This window comes from Urtica dioica, chromosome 7 (assembly GCF_054948205.1).
Source record: "Urtica dioica subsp. dioica isolate 48M chromosome 7, U.dioica_male_clone48M_v1_H2, whole genome shotgun sequence".
NCBI lineage: Eukaryota > Viridiplantae > Streptophyta > Magnoliopsida > Rosales > Urticaceae > Urtica > Urtica dioica.
In genome coordinates this window covers 23,535,324-23,557,797 of record NC_142762.1, presented here as the reverse complement: position 1 = coordinate 23,557,797, position 22,474 = coordinate 23,535,324, and the positions used below count along the sequence as shown (strand labels likewise).

Here is a 22,474-nt window from a genome sequence, read left to right as displayed (position 1 = left end):
TTTGCTCAAACACAAATCCGAGACCTTTAACGTATTTAAGGTCTATAGGGCTTTAGTGGAAAAGCAAACTGGCAAAGTGATCAAAACCTTTCAATCTGATCGAGGTGGTGAATATATGTCTGGAGAGTTCGATGACTTTCTTAAAGAAGAAGGTATCGCTTCTCAGCTTACCGCACCTGGCACACCTCAACAAACGCTCGTCTCCCCTCGCAGCACGTCTCTCTTTCTTTCCTCGGCACCTCGAGCAACCACGAAAGTTTCTATCACTAAATCACTCGAAAAGAAGGAATCAGTGAGTGGGCACTTTTAAACACTACGACTTAAGAACGAGTCTCGAAGTCGCAGAGCTAAACACTAGGTCGAGTGAGGAGCTAGGTGCCAAGACAAGAAAAAATCGAAAATAAACTAGAGAGAGAGAGAGAGAGGATTTTCGGCCACAAGTTCTAGAGATAGAGTCTCTCAAATCTCTTAAACTTGGATGAATGAAATGTGAGGAAATGAGGCTCCTATTTATAGGAGAGGTCTCACCTTCAATAAGGTAGTTTCCTCTTCTATAGAATATCACATATTCGTGAGCTAATTTCCCTATTTCCTTTATTGAGTCACACGGCCAAACTAGGCTTCAATAAGCCTTGGATTTGTTTCCTATTTTGTTCCATGCCTTTGACTCTCTCTTGCTTGGCCGATTACCCTAGTGCATCTACATGCAAATTTGTTTCCTCTTTTTCTTTTGGCAAGTATCTAAATACATTTATGCACAAAATAAACTCTTTCTCTTGGGTATTTTGGGCGCCCATCTCTCATCTAGAAGGAGCTTCTAGAAGCTTCTTCATTTGTTCATGACAACATGAGAAAAGCCCATTAAGAATTTTCAATAAAATTCTTATGAAATGAAATTAATCCACAAGGCCCAATAAATCTTATTTTGGCCGAGTGAAACTTGTCATCAAATGACCATGTCAAAAAATTTATTGACATTCATTTCATCCTATGTCTCAAAAGACAAAAATACCCTTTTGACTATTTTCGTTCTTGTTTTGACTTAGCTTCCAGTTTAACTATTCCTATCGATGTGATTCGTGACAGTGACCTCATGGACCCAAATGAACAAAGCTTGAGCTAAACACTTGGACTCAAAAGTTCACAAACCTTTTCCAAGTTTAGCTTAATGCCAACTGACTCCACTAAAGAGCTGACACTGAAAATTTCTCGGTTCAAATGAATTTGTTTTCTACTCAAGAATTCGACCTAATTATGATGAGCGGATCCACTGAATATTATCTATGTTTACCCTTCATGAATGTCATCAGCTAGTCGGGATTTACTAAATTACCATTTTACCCTTCTAGCTGTTATTTCCTCAACTCCTTTGTCGCTTGTGAATAAGTTAGAAACAATGTATTGACGAGGAGCTAACAAGTCACATTGTTTCATCCAAAAGAGTCAGGACTCAATTTGGACACTGGCCAGTTCATTTATTCACACTCCAAGGAACAAAGCATGAGGTGACATACATTGCATTTCAGCAATCTTGTACATGAATTCCATATCTATGAGAACTTCACAAAGTTACTCATGACAGACTCACAACTTAGTACTTCACCAATAGGCCTTGTTCGGAATCACATAGTGAGTCCGAACTTTGAATTTCTCAAATGAGAATACTAAGGTGTGAAATGGCATGTCTCATTTCAGGATTAAGGTAAGCATGATGCAATTCATACATAGTGACTTCGAGACATAAGAGGTTAAATGGTTTGTTCTTATATTGTCTCTAGAAGTGCACTGGTCAGTTCAGTACCTTCGGAAGATACCTAGAAGAACTATAGAGTCCCCAACTCTGAATGCCTCATAACCAGACATCATAGATTCTTCTAACAATCATACTGAGGTCAATAGTCCTTTGACCCTAAGATTGCGAATATATTGTTTTAAGCAAACTACGAAGAGTTTGTTCATGCAAATCTACATTTGTCTCTTCGTAAGTTGTTAAGTTTGTTTATGGACTAAAAGACTAAGGTTTTATCATAAAGCTTCAAACAAAGAAAGAATGAATGAACGTTTCAACTTTATTAATGAATGTATAGGCAATTACAAGCAAGAGTCTTCATGTGACTTTATTACATCAAATGTACAAAATAAAGATTACAACTCTTCTTGTGGGCACCATTGACAACAGATGGTTAGATCAATGATGAGTTACTCATCACTCCCTCCTTCCTTTTGGGGATATACCCTCGAAACAACCGCTTATATTCTGAACCAAGTTCCGTTTAAGACGGTTCCTGGTACTCCCTATGAACGATGGACTGGCCGTAAAGTGAATCTTGGCCGCATCAAAATTCTTTAGTCGGCACCTCGAGCAACCACGAAAGTTTCTATCACTAAATCACTCGAAATAAAGGAATTAGTGAGTGGGCACTTTTAAACACTACGACTTAAGAACGAGTCTTGAAGTCGCAGAGCTAAACTCTAGGTCAAATGAGCACCTAGGTGCCAAAACAATAAAACGAAATCGACTAGAGAGACAGAGGAGAGGGGCGGCAACCACAAGTTCTAGAGAGAGAAGCTCTCAATCTCTAACTTATGTGGAATGAATGAAATTAGAAGAATAAGGCTCCTATTTATAGGAGAGGCTTTACCTTCAATAAGGTAGTTTCCTCTTCTTTAGAATATCACATATTCATGAGGAAATAATCCTTATTTCCTTTTCTCATTTTGGGCGTGTAAGCCTTGTCATCCAGAAGCAAATTTGTTTCCTATTTTGCTTGCCTTGGTCGCCCATGTCATACTCTCCTAGAGGAAATTTGTTTCCACTTTTTCTTTTGGCAAGTATCTTCATACATTAATGCACAAAATAAACTCTCTTTCACACTAAGGGCTGCACGAAATATGGTCTCCCATTCACTTGGGTTGGCCGGCCAAAAGCCTTCTAGAAAGGCTTTCTAGGTTTTCTTTTACTTGTTCATGACAACATAAGAAAAGCCCATTAAGAATTTTCTAGTAAAATTCTATGAAATGAAATTAATTCACAAGGCCCAATAAACATGTTATGGCCGTGTGATATAATATGTCATCATATGACATTGTCAAAAAAAATTTATTGACATTCATTTCATGCCATGTCCAAAAAGACAAAATTACCCTTTCGACAATTTTCGTTATTGTTTGGACTTAGCTTCCAGTTTAACTATTCCTAATCGATGTGATTCGTGACAGTGACCTCATGGACCCAAATGAACAAAGCTTGAGCTAAACACTTGGACTCAAAAGTTCACAAACCTTTTCTAAGTTTAGCTTAATGCCAACTGACTCCACTAAAGAGTTGACACTGAAAATCTCTCGGTTCAAATGAATTTATTTTCTTCTCAAGAATTCAACCTAATTATGATGAGTGGATCCACTGAATATTATCTATGGTACCCTTCATGAATGTCATCAGCTAGTCGGGATTTACTAAAATTACCATTTTACCCTTCTAGCTGTTATTTCCTCAACTCCTTTGTCGCTTGTGAATAAGTTAGAAACAATGTATTGACGAGGAGCTAACAAGTCACATTGTTTCATCCAAAAGAGTCAGGACTCAATTTGGACACTGGCCAATTCATTTATTCACACTCCAAGGAACAAAGCATGAGGTGACATACATTGCATTTCATCAATCTTGTACATGAATTCCATATCTATGAGAACTTCACAAAGTTACTCATGACATTCTCACAACTTAGTACTTCACCAATAGGCCCTGTTCGGAATCACATAGTGAGTCCGAACTCTGACTTTCTCAAATGAGAATACTAAGGTGTGAAATGACATGTCTCATTTCAGGATTAAGGCAAGCATGATGCAATTCATACATAGTGACTTCGAGACATAAGAGGTTAAATGGTTTGTTCTTATCTTGTCTCTAGAAGTGCACTGGTCAATTCAGTACCTTCGAAAGATACCTAGAAGAACTATAGAGTCTCCAACTCTCAATGCCTCATAACCAGACATCATAGATTCTTCTAACAATCGTATTGAGGTCAATAGTCTTTTGACCCTAAGATTGCGAATATATCGTTTTAAGCAAACTACGAAGAGTTTGTTCATGCAAATCTACAGTTGTCTCTTCGTAAGTTGTTAAGTTTGTTTATGGACTAAAAGACTAAGGTTTTATCATAAAGCTTCAGACAAGGAAGATTGAATGAACGTTTCAACTTTATTATTAAATGAATAGGCAATTACAAGCAAGAGTCTTCATGAGACTATATTACATCAAATGTACACAAATAGACACTACTACTCTTCTTGTGGGCACAAATGACAACACAAGCTTCTAAAAAGGTTAGTTAATTTATAATGCTCATAATAGTTTTTATTTACGTGTACTTGCTCTTTGTCTAGGTTAGTAAAATCGTTTTACTTGTCAAAAGAAAATTTTTAAAATTCCGCCGCTTACCCGTAGCGTTAAACTTTTTCTTAAACCCTAGATCAATTCCAACATTGGGAACTAAGGAACATTTCGGTCGTGTTCGTGGGCAATCTAAATACTCATGAAGTTGCAATTTCGTATCTCGTCCTTCAAACTCGACCGACGAGGTAACTAATTACGTTGAGAAATGTGTGAGTTAAAAACTTTCATCATGAAAGCATTAACTCAAAATGGTTTGAGTCTCAAAGATGCTAATTACGAGTTGCCTAATGTTCTACGTCCTACAAATGAAGATGTTTCATATGAAAAGATTGTTGACGATGAAGCGATGGCTAAGGGTGATGATGAAGAGATGAGGGTGGTGATGATGACATGGCTAAAGATGGTGATGAAGACATGGGTAATGGAACGACGTCTTTAGTTAATTTTCAATTTTTTAATACAAGTAATAAAGTTAAATATTTTTATACTTTTTTTATAACATTAGAGCGTCCGCCTGTCGATCCCCTAATTATCGACAAACCCGATAGTGTTCGAGCAAGTTGCTCAATGAATCCAACCACGTCGGTGACACCGTGTTCGAATGAAAGCATCAAATGCCTTCTCCTCCTTGATAACTTTTCGAATGAAGGCATGGTTCATGTAGCGAATGGGTGAGCGTACATGAAAGCCGAATCCATTCATTTCTCATCTTTAGAGGATGTAAACGTACGAGTAAGCGTTGCGGCGGCTTTGATTAAGAAAGGTTTTTTGCCGATTCCCACCGACGAAGCCAAGACTATTGAAGAAGCCGTAGGGGGGTTCGTTAAGTGGCCAAAGAGATTAGTAGAAACCAAAATTACAAAAGAGAGTCACGGCCCGGTGGTCACACAAGTGTTGAAGGTCGGTGTTGATAATGAACCTAGCGCCGAAGACGATAAGAAGATTTCATACAAGTTGATTAATCCAAAGTTTCGATAGCTCGCACAACACGCTAACCGATTAATGTTACCGAAAGGGGATTCAATCAATGTAAAAGTTTGTGCAAGTATCGCCGTAGTGCCTATTCCGGTGACGTTTGATGATGTTAGAGAATTCCTTAGATTTGAGGAAATTGGCGCATCATGCATCGCGGTTTACATGGGATAAATATTTCTTTAATATTATTTTTCTTATATCAATATACAATACTTCATTTATTAACTAATTCAATATTTGTTTTTCGTAGTTATCTACAATCATTATTAGACAAAAATAAGCGGAGTGAAGTAATGTGTTTTTGTGGAAGCGGGTTTGAGTTGCTACCTCCAAACCAACAACGACGAGGCCCATTTTTCCGAACTAGTCAAGCAAAACCGGAAAAATGGTACGAAATTGCAAATCAAGACAACTAGTTTTGATGCGGTACAATTTAAATGATCATTGGATGCTTGTTGTCTTCGATCTTTGGAAAGATCAAGCGATGTTCTTTGACCCGTTGAAAAATAAAATCTCATCCGATTTAAAGAAGTTAATAAAAAGGTAAATTAATTACATGTTATTTGAAACACTGAATGCAGGTATTATGTCTTAAGTTATATGCGTGATATTGTTGGAGTTGGTCTAGATAAATTACAATTGAAGAAGTCATATACACCGGATAACTTAGAAAAAGTTCGAGAAAAATGGGTATTTTACGTACAAACTTTTATAGAATGTGAATATTAGTTTGATTTTGGATGATATAGATATTCGTTTGGGATGTTTTTGTTTTGGATGTTATGGATATTTTGATTTTGGATATATAATTTCATTTTCAAGTTTTTTAATTAGAAAACTGCAAAAATAGCTCTCAGGTACAATTTGGCCGCGGCGTGTGATAGGTCATCCCGCGGAAAATTTTCCTAGGAATATAACTCACCGTTGCAAAAAAATGTACCTTGATGCGGCGAGTTTTTTTTTTTTAAATCAACATAAACTCGCCGTGGCCACGTTATGTTTTCGCCGTGGCGAGATCTTCCACAACGGTACAGAATTACCGTTGTAGAAGATCACACTGTGGAGAAAACATAACGTGGCGGCGGCGAGTTACCCGAAAAAAAAAAAAAAAATTGCCGCTGTAACGTGTATATTTTGCCGCGGCGAAACGTTACACAACGATACAATTGTACCATTGTGGAAAGATTCGCCACGGCGAACTATACACGCTGCCGTGGCGAGGTGCTTAAATCTGTTAAATTTTTCCACAACGGACTGTCCCGTTGTGGAATCATGGATATTTCCACAACGGGACTCGTCCCGTTGTGGAATCATTACTTTTTCACAACGGGATGAGTACCGTTGTGGAAATATTCCACATCGGAGGATTCCACAACGGTACAAAACCATTGTGGAAGATTTCCACAACGGTTCTGTACCGTTGTGGAATCCCCAATTTGTAGTAGTGTTGTCAAAGTTTTGTGATAACTATCTTCCCCCAATATGTTGAGTTCAATTTGTTCTAGTTGATTGAATTATTAATTAAACTTAGTCTTCATGGGATTCGATACCCGTACTTTTAGTACGCTATATTACTTGGAAGACACGTACGATTGCGTGTGTGGATTTTTGCAACAAGTTTTTGGCGTCATTATCGAGATATACGCTTCTAATTGTGATTCGATTAACTAGTTTTCATTTAGACTTTCTTTTAATTCTATTTTCTCATCTATTTTTGTGCTCTGCTTTGATATTTTGAAGGTATATTTTGAAGCTATAATATTCATATCATTGCTCGAAGATAGTGGATCGCAATAGGATACTTATGTGTTGACTGTAATATGGATTATGATCACGTCCACCTAAACCATGATAAAAATCCTCGTGTGATCATCTCTTTTTTTTTTCTTTTTTTTTTTCCTGTTTTTGGCTCTCAATCATTCTACATTGTTTGTGCAGGAAGTTTTTTCTGTTGTGTTTTGATTGTTTATTTCGCTTTGATTTCTTGTTATTCCCCGTTTTTTCATTTTTGAGAGAGAGAGGGCGTATAAAAAGTCAACATTTCCATTTAATATTTTGAGACATTACTGAATAAACAGCTGTCGTTTCAATTAGTGCATGGTCCAGCAGCTATAAAGACGCGCGTTAAAGTGATATATATGGCATGGAAGGAATTACTCATAACAAACCAACATATATATGGCATCTTCTCAACCATACAATATATTTGCATCAATAAAGAATAAAGAGTATTGAAACAAACTACTTTCTTCTTATTTTTGAAGTGACTAGAGTAGAGACACAAAAATAAGATGATGATCGAGGTCAAGACGAGGAAGGAATCAACCGTGAAGCCGGCCGAGAAGATGGCTCGACGGTCGATACCTTTTACGCTGCTCGATAGAACGAATTTATTCCCTCGCTACAACTCTTGTGTCTACATTTACCGGCCGAAGATAGATAGCGCCGAGTTCGCGGCGGCGCTGAGGGAGTCGTTGAGCAAGACTCTGGTCTACTTCTACCCACTGGCCGGTCGGTGCAGGCTCGACGGAAATGGAGTCCTAGAGCTCGACTGCAACGACGAGGGCGTTCCGTTTCTGGAGGCTCAGACTGACTCCAACATCGAAGCTCTCGGAGACTTGGCTCCGTCGCCAGAGATGCTTGTTCTTCTCCCTTTTATTGACCTCAGCAGTCAAGATATTTCATCCTACCCTATGTTGGCGGTGCAGGTATTTATTACTACACTGTCATCGAATCTAACTTAGATAGAGTAAAGTAATAATAATAATAATAATAATAAAAAACTTATGGGGGTACCGCTCCAAATAAATTTTAGGTTCTTTTTTGTGTGTGTGTGTTAATAGTATTGCAATATTTGCGGCCAAGTATATTAATGCTTAAATCGCGTTTCAGGTGACTAATTTCAGGTGCGGTGGCGTCTCAGTCGGCGTCCGCGGAGAACACCACGGTATGGACGGATCATCAGCTTTCCATCTTGTTAAGTCGTGGTCAGAGATTGCTCGCGGTCTCGAAATTTCAACTCAACCATTTCTGGACCGTGCTTTACTACTTTGCCCTCGCGACCCTCCTCAACCCTAGTTCGATCACCCTGAATACTCATGCTCACAGTCCCCCCAAATCTTTAACAACCCAGCTGAGCCCAACGCCGTCAAGATTTCAGTCTTCGGACTGACCAGTGAGCAACTAGATTTAATTAAAGCCGCGACAGCCGACAAATCCAACGGTGGTCATAACTATTCTACCTTCGAGGTTTTGACGGGGCATATCTGGAAATGCGTCTGCAAAGCCCGCGGAATTGGCAGTGGAGAAAAGACAAGGCTGATGTTCCCAGTAGACGCCAGGTAAAGATGGGTATTTTATTCAAATAAATTGATTAAAAAATAGAGTATTTTGGGGATTTCTTTAAATATAACCAGCGTTAACCGTTGTTTTAAGATGCTTTGGTTAAGGTTAACCTCGCTCAACTGAACATTCAAGGTTTAAGTCAACTAAGTTTAAAACAAATCTCAACTTTGACGCCAGGTTCAATAGGTGGAAGCCACAGCTGCCACGTGGCTTCTTCGGCAACGCCATTTTCCGCGCTGTCTCCGTTGCTCGGGTCGGAGATCTGGAGTCGGAGCCATTAGCTTACGCCACGGCAAAGATTCACGAGGCCTTGATTCGGATGGATGAAGAATACCTGAGATCCGCGATGGACCATCTCGTGCTAATGTCGCCGGATCTAACGGCTGCGAAAATAGGGCCTCATCTTTTCTACAGTCCTAATTTTCAGATCACTAGTTGGGCTAAGATAGGGCTCACTGACGCTGATTTCGGGTGGGGTCCACCGATTTACACAGGACCGGGAACCATTAAGTACGAGAAGGCTTACATCTTCCCAAGTAATCATCAAACTGGAGGTTTGTCTGTGGCCATAGCTTTGGAGCCTCATCACATGGACAAGTTTGACAAGATATTTTATTGCTTTGAGGGCAATAACAAGAATGAGACTTTTATCTAGAAACCAAGTTATTATAGACTCTAATATCAATGCATAAGTAATTTCGATTCGTTAAACGCTTTCGTGGTTTTTTTTTCAATTAATGTTCAAACTAGGTTTTGATGTTTTATAAAAACTGTTGTCGGTCGTTTTCGGAAAACCCGAGACGCCAAGAAGGCACGTCGCTCAAAGGGCCGATGGTCAGGCCGGAGGTCCTGAAGAGCGGCAAATCTTCAAGCCCTCGCCCAAACTCCTGACTCCTCGAGTCGAGCTTCGCTCCTCGAGTCGAGCCTTGAGTCAATCTCCTCGAGTCGAGCTTCGCTCCTTGAGTCGAGCCTTGAATGGTTCCTCGAGTCGAGCCTTTAATTGTTCCTCGAGTCGAGCCTCGAGTCATTTTCGAGTCGAGCCTCGAGTCATTTTCGAGTCGAGCCTCGAGTCATCCTCGAGACACTCCTCGAATCAAGTCGCTAGTCGCTCTCGTCAGGCCGAGCCTTGCTCCTCGAATCGAGTCACTCTCATCAAGTAGAAAGCTTCATATTTCACGTGAGAAGAATGACATTCGAAGGCCCGCAAGAACCCGGCCAAGACGAGCCGTCCATCACGCACACAGCGCGCTACGCCGGCCGGCCGTGCAGCAGACGGCGCGCCGCGCCATACAAGCGCGCGCCGCGCGCTCCATGCGCCGCGCGACCTGCGCCGCGCCTGGTGACCCTCGCGCCGCGCCCGGTGACACGCGCGCCGCGCCCCTTGGGCCGCGCGCCGCGCGCCGCTCTTTGTGCGCCGCGCGCGCCGTGCGCCTCCACTTGATGGCATGCGCGATCCTAGTCCCACATGGACGAAAAAGGGACCTTCTAAGGCTCCCAGACACCTATAAATACCCTCTCTCATTGAGGGGAAAACCATCCCAAAATATCCAATAATTCTCTTCATCTCTTATCGATACGCTCGATTTCTCTGCTTCTCTGGATGCCACATTTGGCCTGAAGCAGGTTCTCTTCTCTCTCCCTCGTTCTCAAAGGTCCCAAAGCACTCACGGGAACTTCCCGGACGTCGCTCCCTGTGACCGAACGTCTTCCGGTGCTCAAGCACGCCCCTAGGGTTCTCAACTAGAGCTACCCTCGCGCGTCTAACACGCTAGACGCGTACGCGATCTCCGAAGTTCTGAGACGCTGCCGAGGACTCCTCGCGCCCCGTTTCCTTCGTCGAGCACGCCTCTTCGCCAAGGCTCCGCGCCTCACACAGCGTCCTACACGCTTGAACTACGTTCTGACCTGATCCCACGCACGGGTACGTAGGCAGCCGACAACCAAGGCACGGTCACTCATCCTCCTCACCCCCTACCTCTCCCGAGAGGCGGGTTGATCGAAGAAAACCCTAGCTCGAGACTATCGAGTTCACACTCTTGGCCCGGGTGCGATCACTTGGTCCGGCCTTGGATCGAACCGCCCGAGGTTTTAAATAGTTGTTCATTTTCGTGCGACAACATTTTGGCGCTAGAAGGAGGGGACTTCCCGACCTATTCAGCCCGAAATCCCTTCTATTCATCTTCTTCTTTTCTTCTGCGAACTCAACCTTCTCGAACTTGAGAAACGATGAGTAGCCAACCACCCGTACGTTCTGAGGGCGCAAACAACCCCGAAAACGTCGCTAAGACCAAGAAATACTTCTTGCGCTCCCGAGCGCATGGTGACGAAGAGTCGCTCCACGAAGAGAGCTCGACCCGCTCACCATCTCCATCTCCTGATAGCAGGGACAACCGCATCGTGGAGTTAGAGGAGAGTATCCGCCGACTGAAGGCGAAGAACGCAAGGTACCACAGCCGACTGGCTGCGAAGCAACCTATGCGTGACACGACGATCCCCAACGGGGATCCTGAGAACCTCAACGAGGAAAGCCGCGACCCTGATTATGAGGATACTGGTGAGTCGGAGGATATCGAGACTTCTCTCACGAAGGACGGGGGACTCCCCGCCGTGTTTGAAGCCGTTCCGTCGAATCCCTTACCCCGAACAGGCGATGCGCCGGTAGCTTCTCAAGAGGGGAATTCCCGACGTTCGGCTCTCGACCGACTAGGTCCGAGGGAGAATGTTGCGGAAAGTCAGGGCGCGCGGAGAGCGCACCGCCGCAAGCAAAGCCGGCGCCTCCGTACGGCCAGCCCTGATCTCAGGGACCACCTCACTGCTCAACGCATTGGGCGTGGCAATGATCTGAGAGAGCGACTAAGCTCTAGACCCAATATCCCGCTGGCAGCCCCAACTAACGGGAATCGCCGCGCAGGACAGGGGTCTAATGAGAGGCTGCAGGTGACTCCTCCCGATCAAGGGGTTACTCCAACGACCGGTCTCGATGTGGTCACTATGATCCACAACCTTCGAAATGAGGTACGAGATCTCCGAGAATACGGAATAGGTGGAAGTGCCTATGGGGTCGTTGAGGAGAATTCATCACCTTTCACTACTCAGATACTGGCCGAGGTTTGTACGGGGAATTTCAAGCTCCCGAACCTCGCTCCCTATGATGGGAAAGCAGATCCTGCTTACCACATCCAGCACTATGAAACCTGGATGACGATGCAGGGTGTTTCTCCTGGTGCCATGTGCCAAGCTTTTAGTTTGACCCTCGCCGGACCCGGCTTTGAGTGGTTCAAAAACTTAAGGCCAGGAGGCATCCACTCGTTCAAAGACCTGAAGGACATGTTCCTAGCACGGTTCGCTACGTCTATGGTCCAAAAGAAGACCAAGATGTACCTGTGGTCAATCAGGCAAGAGAGTGGCGAGTCTCTTAGACGATACCTCGCCCGATTCACTGAAGAGTCAAACAAGGTCGACCGCTTTGACGACAGTGACGCAATTGCCGCCATCATAGAAGGCTTGCGCACAAGTGACTTCCTCAAGTCTGTCGTCGGCCGTGTCCCTTCCACCATGGCCGAGTTAATGACTCGAGCTAAGACCTTCATGGGAGTCGAAGACTACCTCGACGGCCGCAAGAGCACTAATCAAAGCTCTCGCCGCCGAGAAGAACCTAGCCGCGAGCAGATGGAACCTCGTAAAAGGCGAAACAAGGGGAACCAGGTTCCTAGCAACCAACCCCCTGTACCTCAGAAACCGTGACTTGCGGAAAAATTCAAAGGGTACTCGTCATTCACGCCGCTGAACACATCGCCGGAAAGGATCTTGGCTCTGGCACGTGACAAGTTCACGCCCCCGGCTCCAATGAAGAAGGATCCCACAACTCGCGATCGATCCAGGTATTGTGAGTTCCATCGGGAATACGGTCATTTGACCTCGGAATGCTACAACCTCAAAAGGCAAATCGAGGCTTTGATCCAACGGGGTGAGCTGAAGGAGTTCGTGTTGCGCATGATTGGCACTGCGGGCCTCACCGCGGACAGACAGCAGTCTGGTCAAGGAGGAGGAGCAGCCGCTTCTGCCAACCAAACCACGGCTACTGCCAACGCCAACCCGCAACTGCACGTGGTAACCACCATACTGGGAGGTCCACAAGATGGGGATTCGGCCCGACAACGGAAGAAATTCCTTAGGGCCGTGTCTCAGGAAGACGCTGCTATGCACGTCAACTTCACATATGAAGAACCTCCGTCCGTGCCTCACGAGACGATGTATTTCACCAATGAAGAGGCCAAGCGAGTTGTGCATCCGCACAATGACGCGATCGTGCTCAAGGCCCAAGTGGGCAATAACTTGGTGAAAAGGGTTCTCATCGATAACGGCAGCGCTGCCGACATAATTTTCAAGTCCACCCTAGAGCGCATGAAGCTCGGGGGGCTGCGCCCGACTACGACCCAAACGCCATTGTTTGGGTTCACTGGGGAAAAGGTTATGACCGAGGGCATCATCGACCTGCCGGTCACCTTTGGGACCCCTGGAGGAATCGAAGCCGTTCACATGGTCCCATTCCTAGTGGTCGATCAAGAGTCGCCCTACAACTTAATCATCGGGCGACCCACGTTGAACCGGCTAAGGGCGATCACTTCCACGTATCACCTACTGGTGAAGTTCCCTACCGAAGGGGCAATTGGCATCATGGCTGGAGACCAATCCCAAGCCAGAATATGCTACGTGCAATGCGTTGATGGCAAGTCCGCGGGAAAAGCGGTCAACACAATCTTCCAACTGGAAGACAATTACCCATGCAACCTAAGGGATGCAAGGAAGTTCGGAGAACTTGACCCCCGTGATGAAATCGAAAGACTTAAAGTGGAAACCTCCGATGATCTTGTGCCAATCGTCCTGGACGAGTCGAAGCCTGATCAAGTTGTAAAAATCGGCACCCGACTTCCACTCGCCATCAAAACTCAGCTTACCGCCTTCCTTAGGGAGTTCAAGGATGTTTTTGCATGGACTCATGCGGACATGCCCGGAATCGATCCCGAGGTAATAGTGCACCGACTGAACGACGACCCAAAGGTCGCCGAAAAAGTGCAGGCTAGACGAACGTTCAACCCAGAATGATACCTGGCCATAAATGAAGAGGTCGAGAAACTCCTCACCGCAAACTTCATTCGAGAGGCTAAGTACCCCAAGTGGGTCGCCAACGTGGTAATGGTAAAAAAGCCCAACGGGAAGTGGCGAATTTGTATAGACTACAAAGATCTTAACAAAGCCTGCCCTAAGGACTGCTTTCAACTCTCGCGCATCGAACAACTGCTGGACGCCACGGCCGGCCATGAACTCCTAAGCTTCAAGGACGCCTATTCCGGCTACAACCAAATTCGAATGCACGAGCCCGATCAAATTAAGACGACCTTTGTCACCGATCGAGGACTCTACTGTTACAAGGTCATGCCTTTCGGCCTTAAGAACGCGGGAGCGACGTACCAACGCTTGGTAAATCGGATCTTCGCCGATCAAATCGGCAAGACGATGGAAGTGTACGTGGACGACATGCTTGTTAAAAGCCTACTGGCAACCAATCACGTACGCGACCTTAGGGAGATGTTCACAATCCTCCGCCGATATAAAATGAAGCTCAACCCCAACAAATGCGTATTCGGGGTTGAATCCGGAAAGTTCCTCGGTTATATCGTCAGCCGACGAGGCATAGAGGCGAACCCGGAAAAAATCAAGGCACTCCTTGAAATGAAGTCGCCAAGACGAGTCAAAGAAGTGCAAAGCCTGACCGGTCGGATCGCCGCTCTGACACGCTTCGTGTCTAAAGCCACCGAAAAGTGTCAACCGTTCTTCAAAGCTCTGAAGAAGACGGACGGCTTTGAGTGGACGGACGAATGCGAAAGTGCCTTCCAAGAAATGAAGGCTTACTTTGGGTCCCCACCATTCCTCTCTAAACCGAAAGAGGGCGAGGCGCTGTACGTGTATCTCGCCGTCTCTGAAAGAGCTGTAAGTGCCGTCCTTGTCCGCGAAGAAAACAAGGTCCAATGGCCAATCTACTACGTAAGCAAAGCCTTACTCGACGCGGAAACGCGCTACACCGAGATTGAGAAGCTTTCTCTGGCTCTCGTAACGGCAGCAAAGAAGCTACGACCGTACTTCCAAGCTCACCCAATTGCGGTGCGAACTGAGCATCCAATCGGTAAAGCTCTTCAAAAGGGAACATTGACTCGCATGGCGATCTGGTCCCAAGAATTGAGCGAGTACGGGATTGAGTTCCACCCAAGAACGGCTATAAAGGGGCAGGCCTTAGCCGACTTCGTGGCAGAATTCTCCTACGCTCCCGATATGGGAAGAGCGGAAGCCGACCTTAGCGACGATACGCTAACTCGGAAAAGGAAGGTAGACCCAACGGGTCCCATCTGGGAGTTATACGTAGACAGAGCATCTAATGCTCGGGGGGCTGGCGCCGGAATAATCCTGATTAATCCCGACGGGGAAAAGCTGCGATACGCCCTTCACTACGGCTTCCAGGCCTCCAACAATGAAGCTGAATACGAGGCGCTCATTGTAGGGATAGAGCTGGCACAGAAACTCGGCTCCCATAACCTGCGAATACACTGCGACTCGCAGTTGATCGTAAACCAGGTTAGAGGAGATTACACCGCCAAGGAACCCAACATGATCGCGTACCTGGCTAAGACGAATTCCAAACTCGATGCCTTCTCTTGGTTCGAGATTCACCAAATCCCGAGAGAACAAAATTCGGAGGCTGACGCGCTTGCTCGCCTCGGATCTGGCATCGACGAAGACGGATTGGGGACCGTGCCCATTGAATCTCTCCCACGACCATCCGTCTCCCGAGACGAAGTCGGTGCCATAGAGATGACACCTCAGCCTACTTGGATGGACTCAATTGTCGAGTTTTTGCGAAGAGGGGAACTCCCCGAAGACCGCAAGAAAGCCGATAAACTGAGGGCCTTAGCATCCAAATACACGCTCCGTGAGGGCACACTCTACAAGCGCGGTTACTCGACACCGCTGCTCCGATGCCTCGATAGCGTTGAGTCGACCAAGGTCCTCCGCGAAATCCATGAGGGCATCTGCGGAAACCACGCCGCTGGAACTTCCCTTGCGCTCAAAGCGCTTAAGCAAGGCTATTTCTGGCCTACCATGAAGCGAGATGCTTGCGAATGGGCAAGGCGTTGCGATAAATGCCAGCGCTTCGCGGAAATTCCGCGACAGCCCCCGACCCCGTTAAGCAGCATCGTTGTCCCACGTCCCTTTGCTAAGTGGGGCGTGGACATCATTAGCAAGCTCCCTAGAGCGCCAAGGCAATATGAGTACGCCATTATCGCCATCGACTACTTCACTAAGTGGGTAGAGGCCGAGCCGCTTGCCAGAATAACTGAAGCAAACACGACAAACTTCATCTGGAAGAACATCATATGCAGGCACGGTATCCCCGCCTCAATTGTGACCGACAACGGGGCACAATTTGACAACGCGCGAGTAAGAGATATCTGCGATCAACTGAAGATCAGCAAGACTTTCTCCTCGCCGTGTCATCCTCAGGCCAACGGCCAAGTCGAGGCAGTCAACAAGACAATCAAAAGCAACCTGAAAAAGAAGCTCAAAGACAAGAAAGGCGCCTGGGCCGAAGAATTGCCATTCGTCCTATGGGCATATAGGACGACCGCGCGAAACGCCACCGGCGAGACGCCATTCTCCCTTGCATATGGGGTCGAGGCCGTGGTTCCAATTGAAACCGAGGTACCCACGTTCCGAGTCGATACATTCGACGAAGCGGACAACGACGAGGCCATGCGCCTTGAGCTGGACCTGATCGATGAGAAGAGAGCGGAAGCATTCAAACGCCTCGCCGCACAGAAGCGCAAGGTCGAAAGATACTACAACTCCAAGATCAAAAGGCGAACCTTTGCCGTCGGAAGCCTCGTCCTCAGACGGCTGTTCCAGAACACACAAGTCCAAGGCGCAGGCGTCCTAGGCCCGAACTGGGAAGGCCCTTACAGAGTCCGCAAAGTCATTCACGACGGGACATACTACATCGAGCACACGGACGGAACTCCGATTCGCCACGCGTGGAACGCTGAGCACTTGAGGCAGTACTATCAGTAGCTAGCGTCCCTCGCTTTTTTATCATTTTTATTTCCCATTTTCAATAAGGCCTGCGAGCCAATGTTTTAGGATTTTAATTTTCTCGCAAGTTTTTCGCAAAAGTAATAAAACTCAAGTTTTCCGTTTCAAATTTTGTTTTATGCAAGTTTTCGGGTTATCAAACAATTAACTTATAACCCAAAAACTTGGGGGGGCTAGTTATGGTAAGGAAACTCTCAAAAGAACAAGCTCCACCAAAAAACTTAAGACGCCTACATGGCGCACGTAAGTCGCGTAAAGGCGCATCCCGTAAGACGCCTACATGGCGCAACCTAAGACGCCTATGTGGCGCACGTAAGTCGCGTAAAGGCGCAGCCCGTAAGACGCCTACATGGCGCAACCTAAGACGCCTACATAGGCGCACGTAAGTCGCGTAAAGGCGCAACCCGTAAGATGCCTACATGGCGCAACCTAAGACGCCTACATGGCGCACGTAAGTCGCGTAAAGGCGCAACCCGTAAGACGCCTACATGGCGCAACCTAAGACGCCTACATGGCGCACGTAAGTCGCGTAAAGGCGCAACCCGTAAGACGCCTACATGGCGCAACCTAAGACGCCTACATGGCGCACGTAAGTCGCGTAAAGGCGCAGCCCGTAAGACGCCTACATGGCGCAACCTAAGACGCCTACATGGCGCACGTAAGTCGCGTAAAGGCGCAACCCGTAAGACGCCTACATGGCGCAACCTAAGACGCCTACATGGCGCACGTAAGTCGCGTAAAGGCGCAGCCCGTAAGACGCCTACATGGCGCAACCTAAGACGCCTACATGGCGCACGTAAGTCGCGTAAAGGCGCAGCCCGTAAGACGCCTACTGGCGCAACCTAAGACGCCTATATGGCGCACGTTAGTCGCGTAAAGGCGCAGCCCGTAAGACGCCTACATGGCGCAACCTAAGACGCCTACATGGCGCACGTAAGTCGCTTACATGGCGCAACCCAAGATGCCTACGTGGCGCGATCTGAGATGCCCACGTGGCACAATCCGGCACACGTAAGATACCTACGTAGCATGGCTGACTCGCAGTTGAAAATACTTAAGAACGCAAACCATCCAAGTGAGTGGCATGTTTGAAAAAGTATCCCGCCGAGATAAAAGGATGGACAAAATCATCGACGCAAACAAGTGACCGTCCATGCATGCCATAGAAGACAAATGTGCGAAAACACTCACAAAAATAAATGAATAACTCCTCATAAAAGAAAGGGGCAACTGCCTCAAAACCAAGAAAGTATGCGCTAAGACAAGTGCGCTAAAGGGAAATATCCTAGTAAGCAAGCGCTAAGACAAGTGCGCCGAACGGAAAAACCTAAAAAGCACGCGCTAAAACATTTGCGCAGGAAAAATAAAGAAAGAAAACGGTCACTCGGCGGGATCGTCACCCCCAGGGTCGGCCCCGTCGAATGGTGGGAAAAGCGAGTCGAAGAAGTCGAAGGTGACCCCCCGAGAAACATTCTCGGCAGCTGTGGCGTCCCGACACTCCACCGCCGCTGCGTGCCTTGCCTCCTCGACTCCGACATCAAAGTCGTCCTGAAGGTCGGACGCAAGCTGCTCCGCCGCGGCTTTCTCCTCGGTGACCCGAACCACCTCCTCCGCCAAGGAATCGCTCTTACGCTCCGCACGAACACGGGCAGCCTCACTCGATGTAAGCTGGCCCTGAAGAATGCCAACTTCTTCCGTGCGCAATTCCAACTGACGTCGAAGGTCCCGCGCTTCGCTCCGGAAGACCTCCGTCGATCGAGTCGCCACTTCAAGGGCTTGACGTTCCGTCGTTAACTCCTCAGCCATCTTCGCCACCGCTGCCTGAGCACGGTCGCACTTGCCGCGGGTAACTCCCAATTCCACGCGAGCCTCCTGAAGCTGCTCGCGGAGACTCGCAAACTCCGCCTTTGAGTGAGAACCTCGCTCGGCGTGGGCCAGCTGAGACTTCGCTTGAGCAAGCTCCTCCTGGGCGCGACTCATCCGCCTGATGAGGTCGTGAAGGATCTTCTCGCCCCGGGTCGCTCGAGAAAGCACCTGAGAAGGCAAAAAGACAGTTTAGCAAAAGACAGATTCATCGCAAACGAGGCAAGGGAAACTCACTCTCTGTGCATCGGAAACGCCGTGACGAAAGAACTCCATGTCACTGCTGGCCACAACGCTCTTCCACATCTTCATCGAAGATTGAGCAAGGCCCAGGGAACATTCCCCCCTAACCTCCGCGGCCTCCACGTCGACCATCGAATTCACGCGCTTAGAGTCCGAAGACGTGTCTGGCAAAGCCGATGAGGAAGGTCGCTTCAAAGAAGCGCGAGGACCGCTCTCCGCCCGATGATCGGTATCGAGTTTCTCCCGACCATCCCGCGCAGCAATCCGACGACGAACCGCCGCCAACGACTTCGGGTCCCGGGAAGCCTTCGCTAGACGAGCCCGAGCCCTCGCCCTAGCCGAAGAGACTGCAAAAGCGACAAAGTCAAAACCTTGAGCTAAAAACAAAAGCAAGAAGTACGAAACGTCAACATACCTTGAAGATCGCCGCTCGAGAGAGATGATGCGGCACTCGGGGCACCCTCGGTCCGCTGAGGAAACGGCGGGAACCACCCAGTGGAAGCCATCAGCTCAGGAGAACGAAATCGTTCAACGGCTTTCCGAGCCTCCGACATTCCCCGAATCTCCTTCACAAAGTCGAGATCGTCGGCCCCCTCGTTAGCGGGAAACTCGGACAAGGGGCCGAACCGGAGCGGCGCGTCACCAAAAGCCTCCGCCGAGACCCACACCCACGGTCGTCGATTGTACTTCTCCGAATCGATGATCAGCTTAGTATTCCGTCGATCGCGAGCCACAAAGAAACTGGGTTGCCCGGGCGCAGGGAAGACCGCGATGAGATTGCGAAAATCACTCACGGTCATCACCCGCTCGGTCTGGCAATGCCACTCCATATGGCACATCGCCACTATGCGGTAGAATGCCGGGCTCATCTGACATGCGTGCACCCCCAGACGGGCGAGAAGCTGCTGAACGATGGGTTGAAACGGCAGCCGCAACCCGCAGTTAAGACTCGCAACTGAAACTGCGGCGAAACCACGACGAGGCCGGAAAGGACGGTCGTCCTTTAAAGGACGGAGAAGCGCCACGGATGACGGAATGGCAAAAGCCTCCCGGAGACCGACGAATGTCCGGTAGGTAAGCGTGCTCGAAGCATCGACCCCCGAACAATCGAAGTCCTCGGGAGCAGCAAGGCCCTCCTCGGGATACCACTCCGTCCTAGCAAGCGACCTCGCCGATACCAACGCCTCCGCGTCAGGGGTCTCGGGCTGAGAATCCCCTGGCTCCACGAAAGGGTCCCTGCCCTCCGACACGACCGCGGCAGCTGCCGACGGTACCTCGGGACACTCCGATGCGAGGCCTTCGGCCCCCGGACATGTCTCTGACTCACCTCCGGGATCTTCAGACTCGGGACCAAAGTCGTCCACGCAGTCTATCTCGTCGAGAACCGACTCTAGCGGAGTCACCGCATCCGCGTCCGTAACATCTCCCGGCACGCCTTGAAAGCCCAAGTCGGACTGCGGCACGTCGAGGCGAACTTTGTCACGGACCCCCCCGCCAACTAAGTTGATCACGAGGCGAGGGGCAGGCTCCCCGGACGCGGGACGATCAAACTCTCCGCCTGTACCGCGCCCAGTTGGCGCGCACTCTTCGAGAGGCTGAGCAGCGGGCACGGTCGCACCCAACCACTGCTCTACTCCGCTTGGATTTTCTTCCACGTGCAGAGGAACTTCCCTTAATCCCGCGAAGAGATCGTCCTCTGCGTGTTCAGAACCCTGAAACAAGAGAGAGAAATCAATCTCGGGACTCTCAGCTGAGAAAAGGGGAGGGACACCCATAATGCAAGCGTAAAAAAAGAAAACAAGCGTAAGAAAAGAGAAAAAATAAAGTGAGGAATAAAGGGAAGGGGGGAGGTCTATTTATAGACTTCTAGGGGGGTAGGAGTCGAAATCCTACTCCCACAAGGAGCAAAATCGGAGTAGAAACTCCAAAAAGTCGGAGTTCTCCCGCGCGAAGCGAACCAGCCCCGCGCACGGGGCGCGCCGCGCGCCAAGCCCGCGCGCCGCGCGGGTCATGCAGCACAGACCGCGCGCCGCGCCGTCCAGGGCGCGCGCCGGGCGGCCACCCCCTGAAAAAAAAAAAAAAAAAAAAAGAAAAAAAAGAAAAAAGAGAAGAGGAAAAAATTTTCCTCGGGGCCACAAGGCACGGGAAACATTTTCCTCAAACACCCAACTAGAAGAACAAAAAGTTCATCGCTGGGACGCCTCCCGAACGACGAACTTGGGGGGCTAATGTTGTCGGTCGTTTTCGGAAAACCCGAGACGCCAAGAAGGCACGTCGCTCAAAGGGCCGATGGTCAGGCCGGAGGTCCTGAAGAGCGGCAAATCTTCAAGCCCTCTCCCAAACTCCTGACTCCTCGAGTCGAGCTTCGCTCCTCGAGTCGAGCCTTGAGTCAATCTCCTCGAGTCGAGCTTCGCTCCTTGAGTCGAGCCTTGAATGGTTCCTCGAGTCGAGCCTTTAATTGTTCCTCGAGTCGAGCCTCGAGTCATTTTCGAGTCGAGCCTCGAGTCATCCTCGAGTCACTCCTCGAATCAAGTCGCTAGTCGCTCTCGTCAGGCCGAGCCTTGCTCCTCGAATCGAGTCACTCTCATCAAGTAGAAAGCTTCATATTTCACGTGAGAAGAATGACATTCGAAGGCCCGCAAGAACCCGGCCAAGACGAGCCGTCCATCACGCACACAGCGCGCTACGCCGGCCGGCCGTGCAGCAGACGGCGCGCCGCGCGCTCCATGCGCCGCGCGACCTGCGCCGCGCTTGGTGACCCTCGCGCCGCGCCCGGTGACACGCGCGCCGCGCCCCTTGGGCCGCGCGCCGCGCGCCGCTCTTTGTGCGCCGCGCACGCCGTGCGCCTCCACTTGATGGCATGCGCGATCCTAGTCCCACATGGACGAAAAAGGGACCTTCTAAGGCTCCCAGACACCTATAAATACCCTCTCTCATTGAGGGGAAAACCATCCCAAAATATCCAATAATTCTCTTCATCTCTTATCGATACGCTCGATTTCTCTGCTTCTCTGGATGCCACATTTGGCCTGAAGCAGGTTCTCTTCTCTCTCCCTCGTTCTCAAAGGTCCCAAAGCACTCACGGGAACTTCCCGGACGTCGCTCCCTGTGACCGAACGTCTTCCGGTGCTCAAGCACGCCCCTAGGGTTCTCAACTAGAGCTACCCTCGCGCGTCTAACACGCTAGACGCGTACGCGATCTCCGAAGTTCTGAGACGCTGCCGAGGACTCCTCGCGCCCCGTTTCCTTCGTCGAGCACGCCTCTTCGCCAAGGCTCCGCGCCTCACACAGCGTCCTACACGCTTGAACTACGTTCTGACCTGATCCAACGCACGGGTACGTAGGCAGCCGATAACCAAGGCACGGTCACTCATCCTCCTCACCCCCTACCTCTCCCGAGAGGCGGGTTGATCGGAGAAAACCCTAGCTCGAGACTATCGAGTTCACACTCTTGGCCCGGGTGCGATCACTTGGTCCGGCCTTGGATCGAACCGCCCGAGGTTTTAAATA

The 22,474-nt window shown here is 48.5% G+C and overlaps 1 protein-coding gene across 1 annotated transcript; it reads left to right on the top strand.

Moving 5' to 3' along the window:
• The first annotated feature begins 7,531 nt into the window (after positions 1–7,531).
• Positions 7,532–9,427, top strand: LOC149390484 (shikimate O-hydroxycinnamoyltransferase-like). Its single transcript, XM_089619781.1, has 4 exons — positions 7,532–8,079; positions 8,264–8,347; positions 8,450–8,712; positions 8,894–9,427. Exons 1-4 carry the CDS (start codon positions 7,663–7,665, stop codon positions 9,369–9,371), a joined length of 1,242 nt encoding a protein of 413 aa, XP_089475907.1. The 5' UTR covers positions 7,532–7,662; the 3' UTR covers positions 9,372–9,427.
• The last annotated feature ends 13,047 nt before the right edge of the window (positions 9,428–22,474 follow it).

What these genes read in the sequence shown, in the direction of transcription:
- LOC149390484 (XM_089619781.1), top strand. Translation starts at nt 7,663, where the DNA reads ATGATGATCGAGGTCAAGACGAGGAAGGAATCAACCGTGAAGCCGGCC. An exon ending in GATCATCAGCTTTCCATCTT is followed by an intron (nt 8,348 to 8,449) that starts GTTAAGTCGTGG and finishes CCTCAACCCTAG; the next exon opens with TTCGATCACCCTGAATACTC. An exon ending in ATGTTCCCAGTAGACGCCAG is followed by an intron (nt 8,713 to 8,893) that starts GTAAAGATGGGT and finishes CTTTGACGCCAG; the next exon opens with GTTCAATAGGTGGAAGCCAC.